Source organism: Lycium barbarum, chromosome 9 (assembly GCF_019175385.1).
Source record: "Lycium barbarum isolate Lr01 chromosome 9, ASM1917538v2, whole genome shotgun sequence".
NCBI classification, from domain to species: domain Eukaryota; kingdom Viridiplantae; phylum Streptophyta; class Magnoliopsida; order Solanales; family Solanaceae; genus Lycium; species Lycium barbarum.
Genome location: NC_083345.1, coordinates 122,638,447 through 122,651,728, shown reverse-complemented (window position 1 = coordinate 122,651,728; position 13,282 = coordinate 122,638,447). Strand labels below are relative to the sequence as shown.

Here is a 13,282-nt window from a genome sequence, read left to right as displayed (position 1 = left end):
TCTTTTTGTTGATTGCATGATTGTTACGTCAATCGGCTGTTGAAAAATACTACTTTTGAAGCTTTCACTTTATGATTATCTTCACTTTTTTTTTTCTTACCGTCTTTAACTTTTTTCACTGTTGACACTTTAGATGGCTGTGATTTCACGGTCTTCAAAAATCATAATTATATTGTATATCTTTCACCATTAACAATTCAGTATCTTGATATGATGATATCTAGTAGATCTCTTCGAGAGAAAATATCTCTGTTTTTTAATAGACTTATTTACCGACAAAAAAATTTAGAGTTAAAGAAGTTTAAACATAACAATTCATCACATATTATACTTCAAAATATAAATTTAGGATTTTTTTTTTCCTATTTTACTAACGATTAAGTTCGACATAAAAATTTGAGAAAAGTTGCTCCTCAGGTCACTATGGGATACCACGCAGTGTGATACACATGATGGAAATATAACTTACAACATTTTTATGGTAGTCTTCCTTTAATTTATTACATAATCTTTCTTATATATAATGCGTTGACACTAAAATGATATTTATTGAGGACGTTTTATATTCGGGCTTCCGAAAATTAAACATCATTCATCGTTTGGACAATTTTTTGGGAAAGAAATGTTGGAGAAGTATTTTCAGCACATTGATGGACTGTGCCTAAATTCAGATGCGTCAAACTCTTTTTTGTTGCGCTGCTTCTATACATGCATACGGAAGATCTTACTTGTCTTGGGCAAGTATTGAATGCTCTCGAGCATATACAAAACAAAGTCATATTCTGGGTATGTGATTATCGCCAGAATTCTTTAACATTCAACCCCAAAAAAAAAAAAAATTGGAAAGTCTTGCATTCTAAAATGGTACTTTTTCAGAGAAACTTAACAAAACAATTTTTAGGAGAATTTTTGTATTTTTATTGGGAAAAAGAAGAAGCTCTACTTAACGGCCTAATAATATGAATTCTCTAATTTCAATGCCCAATTTCTACAAATACATCACTATCAATTTAATAGGATATGACAGATAAGAGCATGTTGAATAAATATGCTAATAATTAAATTATAGGAATACTTAGATGAAGATCCCAATAATTCAATCATGTGCAACAGCCAAAGTGTATATCAATCCAGCAGTACTTTCATGTGAGTTCTTCAAGAAGAGATTGTTTTTTCCCATTCCCATCTTTTATTGATGCGAATAGGAAATTCGTCAAAGTAAATTATTCCAAATGTAGCTCTCATTAATAGAGAAAGAGGCAAACAAATTCCAAATAAAGAATTCTTAAAAGCAAATTTATTACTCATTAGATAGATGATCAATTGGTAGTATGTAATGAAGGCTTATAGTTATATTTGATAATTAGAGAATGCATGTTCCGTTACACAAGAGTTTGAATTTGAATTTGAATTAATTTGGTCAGTAATATTTAGATACTAGATGTTTAACAACATAGTTTTCATGTGCTTAATATCCGATAAGGTCGATGAGAGGGGAGGATTACATGATCGGTTATTTTAAAGTGGAATTTATTAATACTCCAGATATTATCGTAGCGTTTAAATTGCAGTTTGAGATCGTCATAAAGCATGAAAATATGAATTCACGAAGTATTATCTTACTTTCACACATAAATATCTAAGAGCATTTTTTGTTTTTGTTTTTGTTGTAAAGGTGCATTGTGACCTAAAAAAGAAAGAGTTCATAAGTTATTCAAACTCTGATTGTGAAACAAAATTCTATAATAGTATAGAATGTCAACTAAGGGTCTTTCAGGAACAGCCTCTCTACCTTTCAAAATAGGGGTAACTGATAAGGTTTGTGTACACTTTAGCCTCTCCAAACTTTATTTATATTATGAGATTTCATTGAGTATGTTGTTGTCAATATAATAATGTTATTAATACAAACATGTTTATAAAAGGACATCCTGGTGCACTAAGCTCTCACTATGCACGGAACTAGGGAAGGTCAGACTATAAGGGTTTATTGTACGCAGCCTAACCCTGTATTTCTGTAAGAAGCTATTTCCACGGCTTGACAAGGACCTCCTGATTACATGACAACAACTTTACCAGTTACACATGTTTATACTGAATTGATATTCAAGAAATTTAAAACATATTTCAAAAAACTATCGAGCACCACCTTAATTATCCATTAAAAAAGAAAAAGAAAAAAGAAAAAAACATCTACTATACAAATGACCTGTTTGACCACGAGATTTTTTCACTTTATTTGAAAATCAATATTTGGCCATGAAAATTGAAATTTGAAAAATATCTAAAATTCCATTTTTACTTTCAACCCATTCAAACAATCAAATAATCTTTATAAATATTATAACCAAACACGATTCTAACTCTAAAATGTAAATAAAGTGAAAAATATTTAATTTCCATGGCCAAACCCCTTTTTTTTTTTTTTTCCCCACCCATTTAGGAGGATTTATAGTGTTTCCACACTTTCCCTCCAGTGTGACTCGAACCCAGGACCTATCGGTCGTAGGTGGAGGTGCTTAACCACTGAGCCATCTACAAAAGCAATATTTTATTTACTACTATTTTGTTTTTTCCCCAAAAAGTCCAAGATGACAACTGGTAGTAACAACCAAACGGCCAATAAAGTATCGAACATAGTGTATATACATATAATATGAAAAAAAAAAAGTCTACCTTCAATAATGTCGCATGCGTCCACTTTTTGAGCATGTTTTGACGGGCTTATGGCTATAAGCTAACAACTTATAAGTTAAAAAAAAATAAGTTAGGATAATTTAATTTATTTTTTTAACTTATAAGCTATTTTTAATTTATAAACTACTTTAGATAAGTTAAATTAAATGAACCTAATTATTTTTTTATTTTTATTTTAAACATAAAATGATTTTAAACTGGCCAGCCAAACAATAAAAAAAAAAAAAAAGGTGAAAACTCTTATACTCAACTTTATAAGCCAATCCATTTCTCTTTTTCTTTTGCGTTTGTTCTACCCAATCAATCACCTTTCCTTTTTCCTTCACTATTCCAATTCCAAAAATTAATTTTCCCTCAAATTTCCATCCTTGTATAATCCAACGTTGTTTGTCTGTCCTGCCATCCATTTAGCATCATATAATCAAAAAAAGGTACGTAATATATTGTATATATATGGAGTTTTTAATTACCCTTTGTTTGATAATTTCAGCTTTTGATGATTTCTTTAGGTACACATCATATTTTTGTGTGAAATTCAATGACCCAACCTGCTATTTTTACTTGCTTTTAGGCCTTTGATCAATTATGTGAAGAAAGATTTGATTTTTATTTGGTAGAACAGCACTTTTTTTTTTTTTTTTTGGTTTCTTTACCTCAAAGAAACAATCTTTACAAGATTCCAATGGATTGCAGGAGCTTATATCATTAGTCTGGTAGGAGCTTATATCATTAAGTGTCTTAGTTTGACTGGACACGGAGTTTAAGAAACAAAGGGAGACTTTTAAATCTTATGGTCTCGAATTAAAGATGTGTAGTCATTTAAATCCTGTGGTCTTAAACTTTCCATGTAGAATGTTGGAATTTGAGACGGACTAAAAAGGAAAGAAGACACTTAAATTGGGACGGAGGGAGTAAAAATCATGAATCTTGCTAGCTTTTGATCATGTTTTAAGTTGAAAGTGTAAAAGCTAAAGATTGCATATTGTATAACAGGCAAGGGAACTTTTTAGGTTGTTGGTAATACTAGACTCTGAAGGAAAGTATTTATACTTTTTTTTTGAGATTATTTATACTTCTATTTTTGTTTTAGGGTCGAAAGACTAAACCAAGACATGTGAGTTGATATTGTATCCTTTATCTTGAAATGAAAGTAGAACCTGAAATACATTGAGATCACCTAACAGACTCTAGAGCTAAAATCATCTCAAAGCTAAAGTGAAGAAAAAAAGTTCAACGTTTAGTTATTGCAAAATAGTGGAATTTCATTCTATAAGGTAGGACTTAGTTGTTCACTAGAATCTCAACCTAGAGTTGATCCACAGGTTAACCCCGACATGACTTGATCGACCGGTTACCCCCCATAATTGACCTCTAGCTCGAGCGAATCCGAAACTATTGTATCCTTCTAAAATGATTCTCACTCTTGATTCCCACAGTCATGTTTGCTTATGAAACTTTTCTCTTGTGGTTATGGTTTATTTTCGATTGCTTTACAAATGGAAAGCACCAAAAGTAAAAAGGGGAAATTAACCTCGAAATGAGTTGATCGACCAGTTACCTCCCGCAATTGGCCTCTAAGCTCCAGGGATTGGGAAGCTATAGTATCTTTTCTATAACAGCAGTTTTGTTTGGGCACAATAGAATAATACATCTCCTTTCTATATTTCTTATGCCATTGAATGCTATTTCAAATGATACGTTGCTTGTGGAAATCTTATATAGTAAGTTCGAATACATTCTTTATTAAGGACAGACAACAGGATTTCTTATTCTAAATGACGAGCAATTACTTTCTTTTGTTTGTTTATTTTATTTGGTCTGTTCATCAGATGAAGGATGGTGTTCAATATCCAATTTAGTGGGTGTAGAGGAAATAATAGAATTTGTATTTGAAAAACTGAACGGATGGGTATCTTTTCGAAAGTTTAACCATAAAAAAGTTCAAGTATACATATAAATTTGTGGACTGAGAGATATCTACATCAACACTGTATTCATTTATCCCCTTTTTTTCAATTTGTTTGTCTTACTTTCCTTTTTATTCCGCTTCAAAAAGAATTTCTCTTTTCTTTCTTAACTTTCCACATGGTATGTCTAAGACCACAAGATTAAAGGGTATTTTGGTACATTCTACATATCTTTAATTTAAGATCACAAGATTCAAAAGTCTTCTTAACTTTCTTAAACTCCGTGCCTAATCAAAACCAGACAAACAAGTTGAAATGGAGGGAGTATACATTTCTGCACTTAGATATTTAGCTACAATTAGATATTTTTCTGTCTTGTGAACAGTTTCCTAGATTATAGTGTTGTCCATGACCGAATGCATAATATTTCTTCTCCTATGTCGTGCAGTAAGCCTACATCTTTGTATAAACTTAACATTTCTTTGTCTTATCTTTTAACAGATCTCCATGTTTGAGCCTTGGAATATGTTGGAAGTATGGGATGGTTGTTTTAGGCTGCCCAATGAACTGAAATTGGATATGTGTATATATCTCTTATTTTGAGCAACAAGGTTTGATTTTTGTTGTGGAGACAGGAGTCTCTGTCTTGAGAAGAAAATGAGGAAATTATTGCAGCCAATAATTGTTGTTCTGTTGTTCAGAATTGACTGGAAGAAGCTGTTTTTTATTGGTGTTATTCTGACAATATTTAGGGTAATGTTTCAAATTTCCACACTTCCATATCCTCTAACGGAATGGATTCTCTTCTCGCCATCAGAGATCTCATCTTCCGGAAATTTGAATCATGTAAAGAACATTAGGGAACTTCCAGTGAATACAGATAACCGGTTTAGCATTAGTCAGCATGCCCCGCTAGTTGTTTCTCTCAGCTCTGCAGATGGACTGAGTCAAAAAATGCAAGTTTTGGAAAGACGAGAGCAAGTTACAAGACAGCGTCAGCGTAGGAAGCATGTGAACATAGTAGATAAAGTTATTTCCCCTCTTTCTCCTGTTAGAAAAGTGTCTAACCATATGCTGGTGAGTTTTTCCTTGTGCTGATATTCCTTAGAATATTACAGAATTTGTTTATCTTTCGTATATTTTACTTTTCTCTGTAAATGATTTTCCAGAGACACATAGCATCTTTGACTCCAGATGAGGCACTTGCATATGCCAAAAGAGAGATCGAGAATGCTCCACTGGTTACTGATGATCAGGACTTGTATACTCCTCTATTCAGGAATGTTTCCACCTTTAAGAGGTATTGGATTATAGTTGCCTAGATAGCTTATTTTTCTATAATGTTATCTTCTAAGATGATGTTCCTGAGCGATTGTGTTTTGTTTTCGTTTGCTGGAATATATATTCAGATGACATATTTCTGTTAGTGAATCAAAATTGAGTAATTAGCAATCTCTATTGTAGATAAGCTTAACAATCATAACATCATTATAGTTTCCTGTTTTGGAAGGTCTAGTTGTTAAAGTAGTGGTTGACAGGTCAGTGATGAAGAATTTTATTTTGGAAACCAAGAAATAAAAGTTTTGATAAACTACCTGTAGGTCATAGCAGAAGCTAGAATGTTGGTCAGAGTAGTTAATTGAACATATTGAGCTCGTAATGGCACCTAAAGCAATTCTAAAGTCTCTCTACCCACTAGTATATAATTAGTTGGGCCAATTCTTGTGAGATACAGTTGTAAATGTTATTATGACTTTACATGTTACCTTCTCAAAAAAATAAATAAATTGTTATTATGACTTCAGATTTTTCTTTCTGTATATTGACCGGGACATACAGATAATAGCTCATCTGATTGCCTTCTATGGTAGGCAATAGAACACAAATCATGATATTATTTTTCTTTTTCTGAAGTCTGAAAAATCATTGGCTATTGAAGTGTTTTCTGTTATGCATATCTTTGCCATCTTTTTGTGTATCGAAATTTGGTTTTTTCCCTTAAACACAATTAGGTTGACATTCCAGGAGCTATGAGTTGATGGAGCTTATACTCAAAGTTTACATTTACAAGGAAGGGAAAAGGCCTATTTTTCATCAACCTTATCTTAGAGGAATTTATTCATCGGAGGGATGGTTCATGAAGCTGATGGAGGATAACCGCCAGTTTGTGACAAGGGACCCACAAAAGGCTCACCTGTTCTATCTGCCATACAGCGCACGTCAGTTACAAAGGGTACTGTATGTGCCTAATTCACATAATCTTAAGCCGTTAACAGTGTACCTGCGGGACTACGTGAGCATGCTAGCTGCAAAGTATCCTTTCTGGAACCGCACACGTGGGTCAGATCACTTTCTTGTTGCTTGCCATGATTGGGTATGCATGTATATCAATATTGTCTGCTAAAGTACCTACAGTTCTTTCATGAACATTGATCTTTGGACCTAAGCTTTCTATTTTGTTTTATGTTTGGGGAGTCAGACTTCTTTTAAATTTTGGAACAAAATCGATTAATATATATTGACTGACATGTAATAGCACACAAAAGCATATTTAGGATTGAATTTAAGCATACAGAGTCACCTGGTACCTTTTGCGGGTGGGAGGTGGCAGGTATCCCGTGGAATTAGTCGAGGTGCCGCGCAAGCTGGCCCGGACACCACGGTTATTTAAAAAAAAAAAAGGAATGGAATTCAAGCACACGTGTCAAAGTTCAACATGATTTCCTGTAAGTGTGTAAAAAAATCGTTATAGTTTCACGGCCAAAAGTAGAGTACTTTAACTGCATATGAAAAACGCTTTGTGATTTATGCACGTATGAGCACATGTCGTATACATGTAGAAGTGCCGATGCAGCTGTAGAGGGAATTTGCAATTATTGTATCTGTTTAACTTTTTTCTGGTCACTGATTTTGGAGCTTTTTACGTTTCTTACTACCCTATATTTTAACAAATGCTTACAGGGACCTTATACTCTAAAGGACCATGAGGAGCTAAGTAGAAACACTATAAAAGCTCTCTGCAATTCAGATTTATCAGAAGGAATCTTTGTTGCTGGGAAGGATGTTTCCCTTCCCGAGACCACCATAAGGAATCCCAGGAGGCCTCTTAGAAACCTCGGTGGAAAAAGAGTGTCACAACGCCCAATTCTTGCCTTTTTTGCTGGAAATATGCACGGTCCAGTCCGTCCCAAACTACTCAAGTATTGGAGAAACAAAGATGAATCCATAAGAATTTACGGGCCTTTACCCCATAGAGTCTCAAAAGTTATGTCTTATCCCGAACACATGAAATCAAGCAAGTACTGCCTTTGTCCTATGGGTTATGAAGTGAACAGCCCGAGGCTTGTCGAGGCAGTATATTATGAGTGTGTTCCGGTGATCATCGCTGATAATTTTGCCCTTCCGTTTAACGAAGTTCTCAATTGGAGCGCTTTTTCTGTGATTATTGCTGAGAAAGATATTCCTAGGTTAAAGGAGATTTTATTAAGTATACCTTTGAGACGTTACCAGGCCATGCAAAATAATGTCAAGATGCTGCAGAAGCATTTTCTTTGGAACTCAACACCGACTAGATATGATGTGTTCCATATGATTTTGCATTCAATTTGGTTTACCAGGCTCAACCAGCTTCAAGGATCGCAGATATCATAATTCCTCGAGTTCTAGTTGTTCCAACTTGTCGGTCTTTATGACTTTAAGAGCTCATCAATTTGGATGTTGATATGACAAACTTTTTGAGAGTTGCAGCTGGTTCAGTTCTTAATGTGTGCACTTGGAATGATCCTCATTGAGTGCTTCTGTGACTTAGCTAGAAAAACAAAACTAGCTAGCTGTAGAAGGCTGCCATTCCTTAAAAGGAATTTGATCAGAGAGATTACCTATGTTCCATGAATGAATAGATCAATTTCTGATAGCAGAATCGAAGGGCAAAATGAATGCGGTTAAAACTTTTGTCCAAACATCATGGCGCATTTCACAGATATCCAACATATATATTCATATATTTTCTGCAATGATCTCAAGTTTGCAGACAGTGCAAGGAAGGAGCGTTCTGTTGGATATTCAAACTGAGGTATTATTAAAATGTTCCAGTGAAATGAAGTGCAAGGAACAAGGAAATGACAACTATTTTCCACATTAGAGGAAAAAAGAGAAGTAGAGGGGAGAAGAAAAAGAAAGCGAAGAGAGAAGAAAGATCAAGATAATGTAATTTTTTCCACGTTCGACGATATTCCTCCTTTGCTGTTGCTGTTCTGTATTTGTAGATGACCTACGACTGCTGATTGTTTGGTTGGAATAGATGAATGCAAATGAGGATTAGCTGGCTTTGACAATTAATGACGTGCTTGCTGGCTTTCTGCGCGTGACCAGATTAAACCAAGGATTTTGAGTCATTGGGTTCAGAATGAGCGTGATTCTATTACATGTATAGCTTTTGAATATGTATGCATTTTTCAAGTCAAAAGCAGCCGGTTCAGTTGAACCATAGAACTCTGCTTAGATCCGCTTTTGCGTGTGACCCCTCTTAACTAGTTCAGATCATAACATTTTCTGTCACGAGTTCATTTTTGTGTCCATATGCATCTGGTATAATGCATAGAAAATCCAATTAGTTCTTTTCAGAAGTGTGCGCGCGTTCACGTATTATGTATATCGGACAGCAGATTTATGTTGCTGTATATTCTTCTCAGAAATCAAGTGGCAGTTTAACACTCCAGTTGAAGTTTGTATCAACACTGCATAGCAGACTCATACAGGTGAAATGTGCCTAATATAACGCTGAATATACCTGTATACCAGAGAGAAGATTTCTGATATTATTCTGTACTGGCATATGTAACGTATAATCAGTCAATAACGTGAACATGAAAGTGCTTGACGCATGGCCACGTTCTTCACTTCCAGTGTGTCTAATGGCCTAACTGCACCCATATCCGATTTCGGGACCACCATTTAAGTCATATCACAGCGCGTAAAATTTATAATGATACCACTTCGGAAAGGTGTCTGAAATTGGGCAGATAAAACGTTTGAATTTTCATATGGTTGAAGTTCATGCACATATTGTTAGAATTGAACCATTTTCGTATGAACTTTAGCCATATGTGGTTGAAATCAGTCATTTTTGCCTTAAGTTCAGTCATTTATGCCTGAAAGCTCATGTACTATACGGTTGAAGTTCAACCATTTTGCTTCAACTAAATTTTAGATACCGCATATGAAGTTGTTCTAACGTTTATAGACGTACAAAATTTCAGAAAACTTACCCTATATGTTAAATAGTGGTGTCAAAATAAGATACCCGTGAAATTTTTACCCGTCTAGTTTTCATAGAAGTTGGACCTATTGTATAATAAAGAGTTTTCTATTGTAAGGATCTTTAAATAATCTATCATGCTCTCTTGTTTTTATTGTTTTTATTCCTCAAGGAACAAGTTACACTGAATTGGTGAAGTAGATTGTAATGTCAGACGTGACAACTATGATATATCAGGATGGAGGTGTAATCCTAATTTTCCAAAGTTTTTAGTCACATCAGATAAAGTCGCCATGCCACTTCCCTGTTTCCATACACGACCAAAAGCCCAAGTATCCACCGACAATTATCCAAATTATACTCTTTTGTCTGTTTGGGGTATAAGGGAAACCAATTACTTCCTCCGTTTATTCTTATTTGTCCACTTTTTAACTTTACATACTCCTTAAAAATTAATAAATAAAATATATATATATCCTACCATAACACCTTATTAGTTGGTGCAGTTTTAATAGACTTGGAAAGGAATAATTAATGTTAAGGATAAAATAATAAATTAAAGAAAATTTATCTTCTCTTAAAATGTTAAATTGAACAAGTAAAAGTACGATGAATAAATAAAAGTGAATTGAGGGTTATTCCGAATAGAGCCATATATGATTGATATGAATGAATAAATAAAAAAAACCCTAGACAAAGAATGTCCACATTGCTCCAATCAATTTTCTAATTTATAACAAATTTACTTGTCCATCGTAGTTTATGTAACACCCCGCATCTTGGAACTGAGTTTAAGCTCATATCATTAGAGTTCTAGTGGAAAACTGAAGGTTTGAGCGGTTGCGAAAATGGTTGATAGGCCTATTTCGGGCAGCGATAACTCCATGATCCGTTGCGAATCTGGAAGAACTTCCTTGATAAAAGTTGTAGCCCTATTAAATAGCTTTCCAACGGTATATTATGAGGATTAAAAGGATATCTGTGCAAAGAGTTATGCCCATTTGACGGAAGCCTGTTCGCTGGAAAATTCGTTTGCGTTACGGTGACGTTACGGACCGTAACTCGTGTTACGGGCCGTAACAGTGAGCCGTAACACAGAGAAAATTTCCAAAACCTCACTGGAAATTTCCCCCAAGATACGGTCCTTCGTGTTACGGACCGTAACAGTAGACCGTAACACGGGGAAAATTTCCAGAACCTTACTGTAAATTTTCACCAAGGTACGATACCAAGTTACGGTCCGTCCTTTGTGTTACGGGACCGTAACATGGGGCGTATCTTGGTCCGCAATTACGTTTCGGGTCACCTGACTTCGGGAGGCCATAACCCTATCATAACTTGGGAATTTGGGAAAACTCAAAGAACGAAAGTTGTAGATAATTGAAATACCTTTGCAACCATAGGTTGTGGGTTCACAGGCGACATCGGGATAGGGAGATATGGACGTTTTAAGACAGGAAGGTCCCAACCCGTTTTCAAGTTGGGTCAAACCCATTTACCCTTGGTATATAAGGGAAATGTTAACCCTAGCAGCCCATTTTTCCCACAAATTTCAGATCTTAGAGAGAGAAAGTGAGAGATAGGAGAGTTAGAGAGAGATAGGAGAGTTAGAGAGAGAAAGTAGAGAATCAACCAAGTTTAAGGCCCCGAATCCCGAAGCTCATGAAGGATAAAGTGTAGTACAAGTTGTTGCCGTCATTTTAAGCTAAAGATCGAACTTGGGGGTGTTGATTTCGTGGTGACTACTCATAAAAGGTAATGTTTCTACTCCCAAATCATTTATAGTTGTGAATTGATGAACTCTTGGGAGAATAATAATTAGGTTTGATGAAGAGGATTATATGAACTATGCTAGAGTTGTTGGATTGTTGACTTGGGATTGTTGTATTCATATGGGTGATGAAGAATGATGTTAATTACATCTAATTGAGATTGTAGAATTAGCTAGAAGCAATAGAATGGGGATTTGGTGAAGAAACACCATTAATGAAGGTTGTGGAGCTTCATGCCCACCAAGTGTTTGATAAAATGCTTAGATGAACAAAGCATGGATATTGTTGCTAATATTGAGTCTCTACGACTTGTATTGCTATAGATTAAAGTTGAAGGGATTGAAGGACATTGTGATACACTCAAAAGCTGGAAGTTAAGGTATGTAGAACTTCCATCTACATGTGGGAATCTCTATGTTCTTCCCCATGATCCGTTTCGTAAAATCCATGAAGTTCAAATCCTAGGGCATTAAACCCAACATATTGGTAGCCCGTAATTATGTATTTATGTGCATGAATTTTGTATCTATATTCGTTATTGCATTCCTAATCTTCCATTACGGTTATTAGGAAATCCTATCTTAATCCATGAATCATGAATTCTTCCTCATGTGTTATCATTATGTTTATATGAAACTTTATGATTTCATCCAGCAAGTTACAAGCATGTTTTCAAGACAAGTATATATATATATATGATTTCGAACTATTGTTATGATTCATGAACACTATGTACAAGCAAGTTATGATTCATGAAATACCATGGGCAGCAAGTGCCACTATTTTTCATGTTCATGTCTTGGGAGTTGCATTAATTACCGAGGAGGGCTTCAGATAGCCTGAAACTACGTAGCCACCGTAGGATGAGGATCGCTCCACCCATGTCTCGGACGATATCTTATAATGATTGGATCCTTTCATATTATATCAAATCTCATGTTCCCTGGCAAGGACTGAGTGTTCTGCTGGCGGGACACAAGCACCAGACCATGGATCGGTTATAAGTTATTGCTCTCCCTAATTATCATGTTGTTATTGATGTTATATATATATACATATGTACTCATGCTCATGTTCATGTCCAGGTTTTCAGTTTTAGTTCTTATCATGCTATTCCATGTCCCATGTTACTTCTTTCAGTTGCTTTACATACCAGTACATTCAATGTGCTGACGTCCCCTTTTTATTGCACGGGGGCCTGCATTTCACGATGCAGGTACGAACTTACAGGACGACGCCTCTGCTCATTAGGATTTGCACGTACCAGCTTGTTGATGAGCCCCATCTCATTCGGGGTTTAGACATTGTATTTCCTTATTTAGTTTTGCATCTAAAGGTATGCTGGGGGCCTTGTCCCAATAAGTATGTTTTCCAGTCAGACTCATGATAGAGGTTTCATAGACTAGACAAGTCAGTTATGTCATGTCAGACATTTGGAGTCGTATAGCCATTTTGGCTCACTCATGTTTAAACAAGTATTTTATTAAGTATTATGACTTACCATGTTTTATAAAGGCTCATTATGCATTTATGTTATATTTCGCTTACGTTATGTATCATGATGATTCAGCAAGCCATGTGGTTCGCTCGGTCACAGGCAGTCAGGCACCGAGTGCCGTGTTACGTCCAGGCCATGGTTCGGGGCGTGA

At 35.2% G+C, this 13,282-nt stretch overlaps 1 protein-coding gene across 1 annotated transcript; it reads left to right on the top strand.

The window, feature by feature from the left end:
* Positions 1 to 2,969: 2,969 nt before the first annotated feature.
* Positions 2,970 to 9,338, top strand: LOC132609799 (probable glycosyltransferase At5g25310). Its single transcript, XM_060323955.1, has 5 exons — positions 2,970 to 3,128; positions 5,106 to 5,681; positions 5,774 to 5,904; positions 6,630 to 6,978; positions 7,566 to 9,338. Exons 2-5 carry the CDS (start codon positions 5,262 to 5,264, stop codon positions 8,253 to 8,255), a joined length of 1,590 nt encoding a protein of 529 aa, XP_060179938.1. The 5' UTR covers positions 2,970 to 3,128; positions 5,106 to 5,261; the 3' UTR covers positions 8,256 to 9,338.
* The last annotated feature ends 3,944 nt before the right edge of the window (positions 9,339 to 13,282 follow it).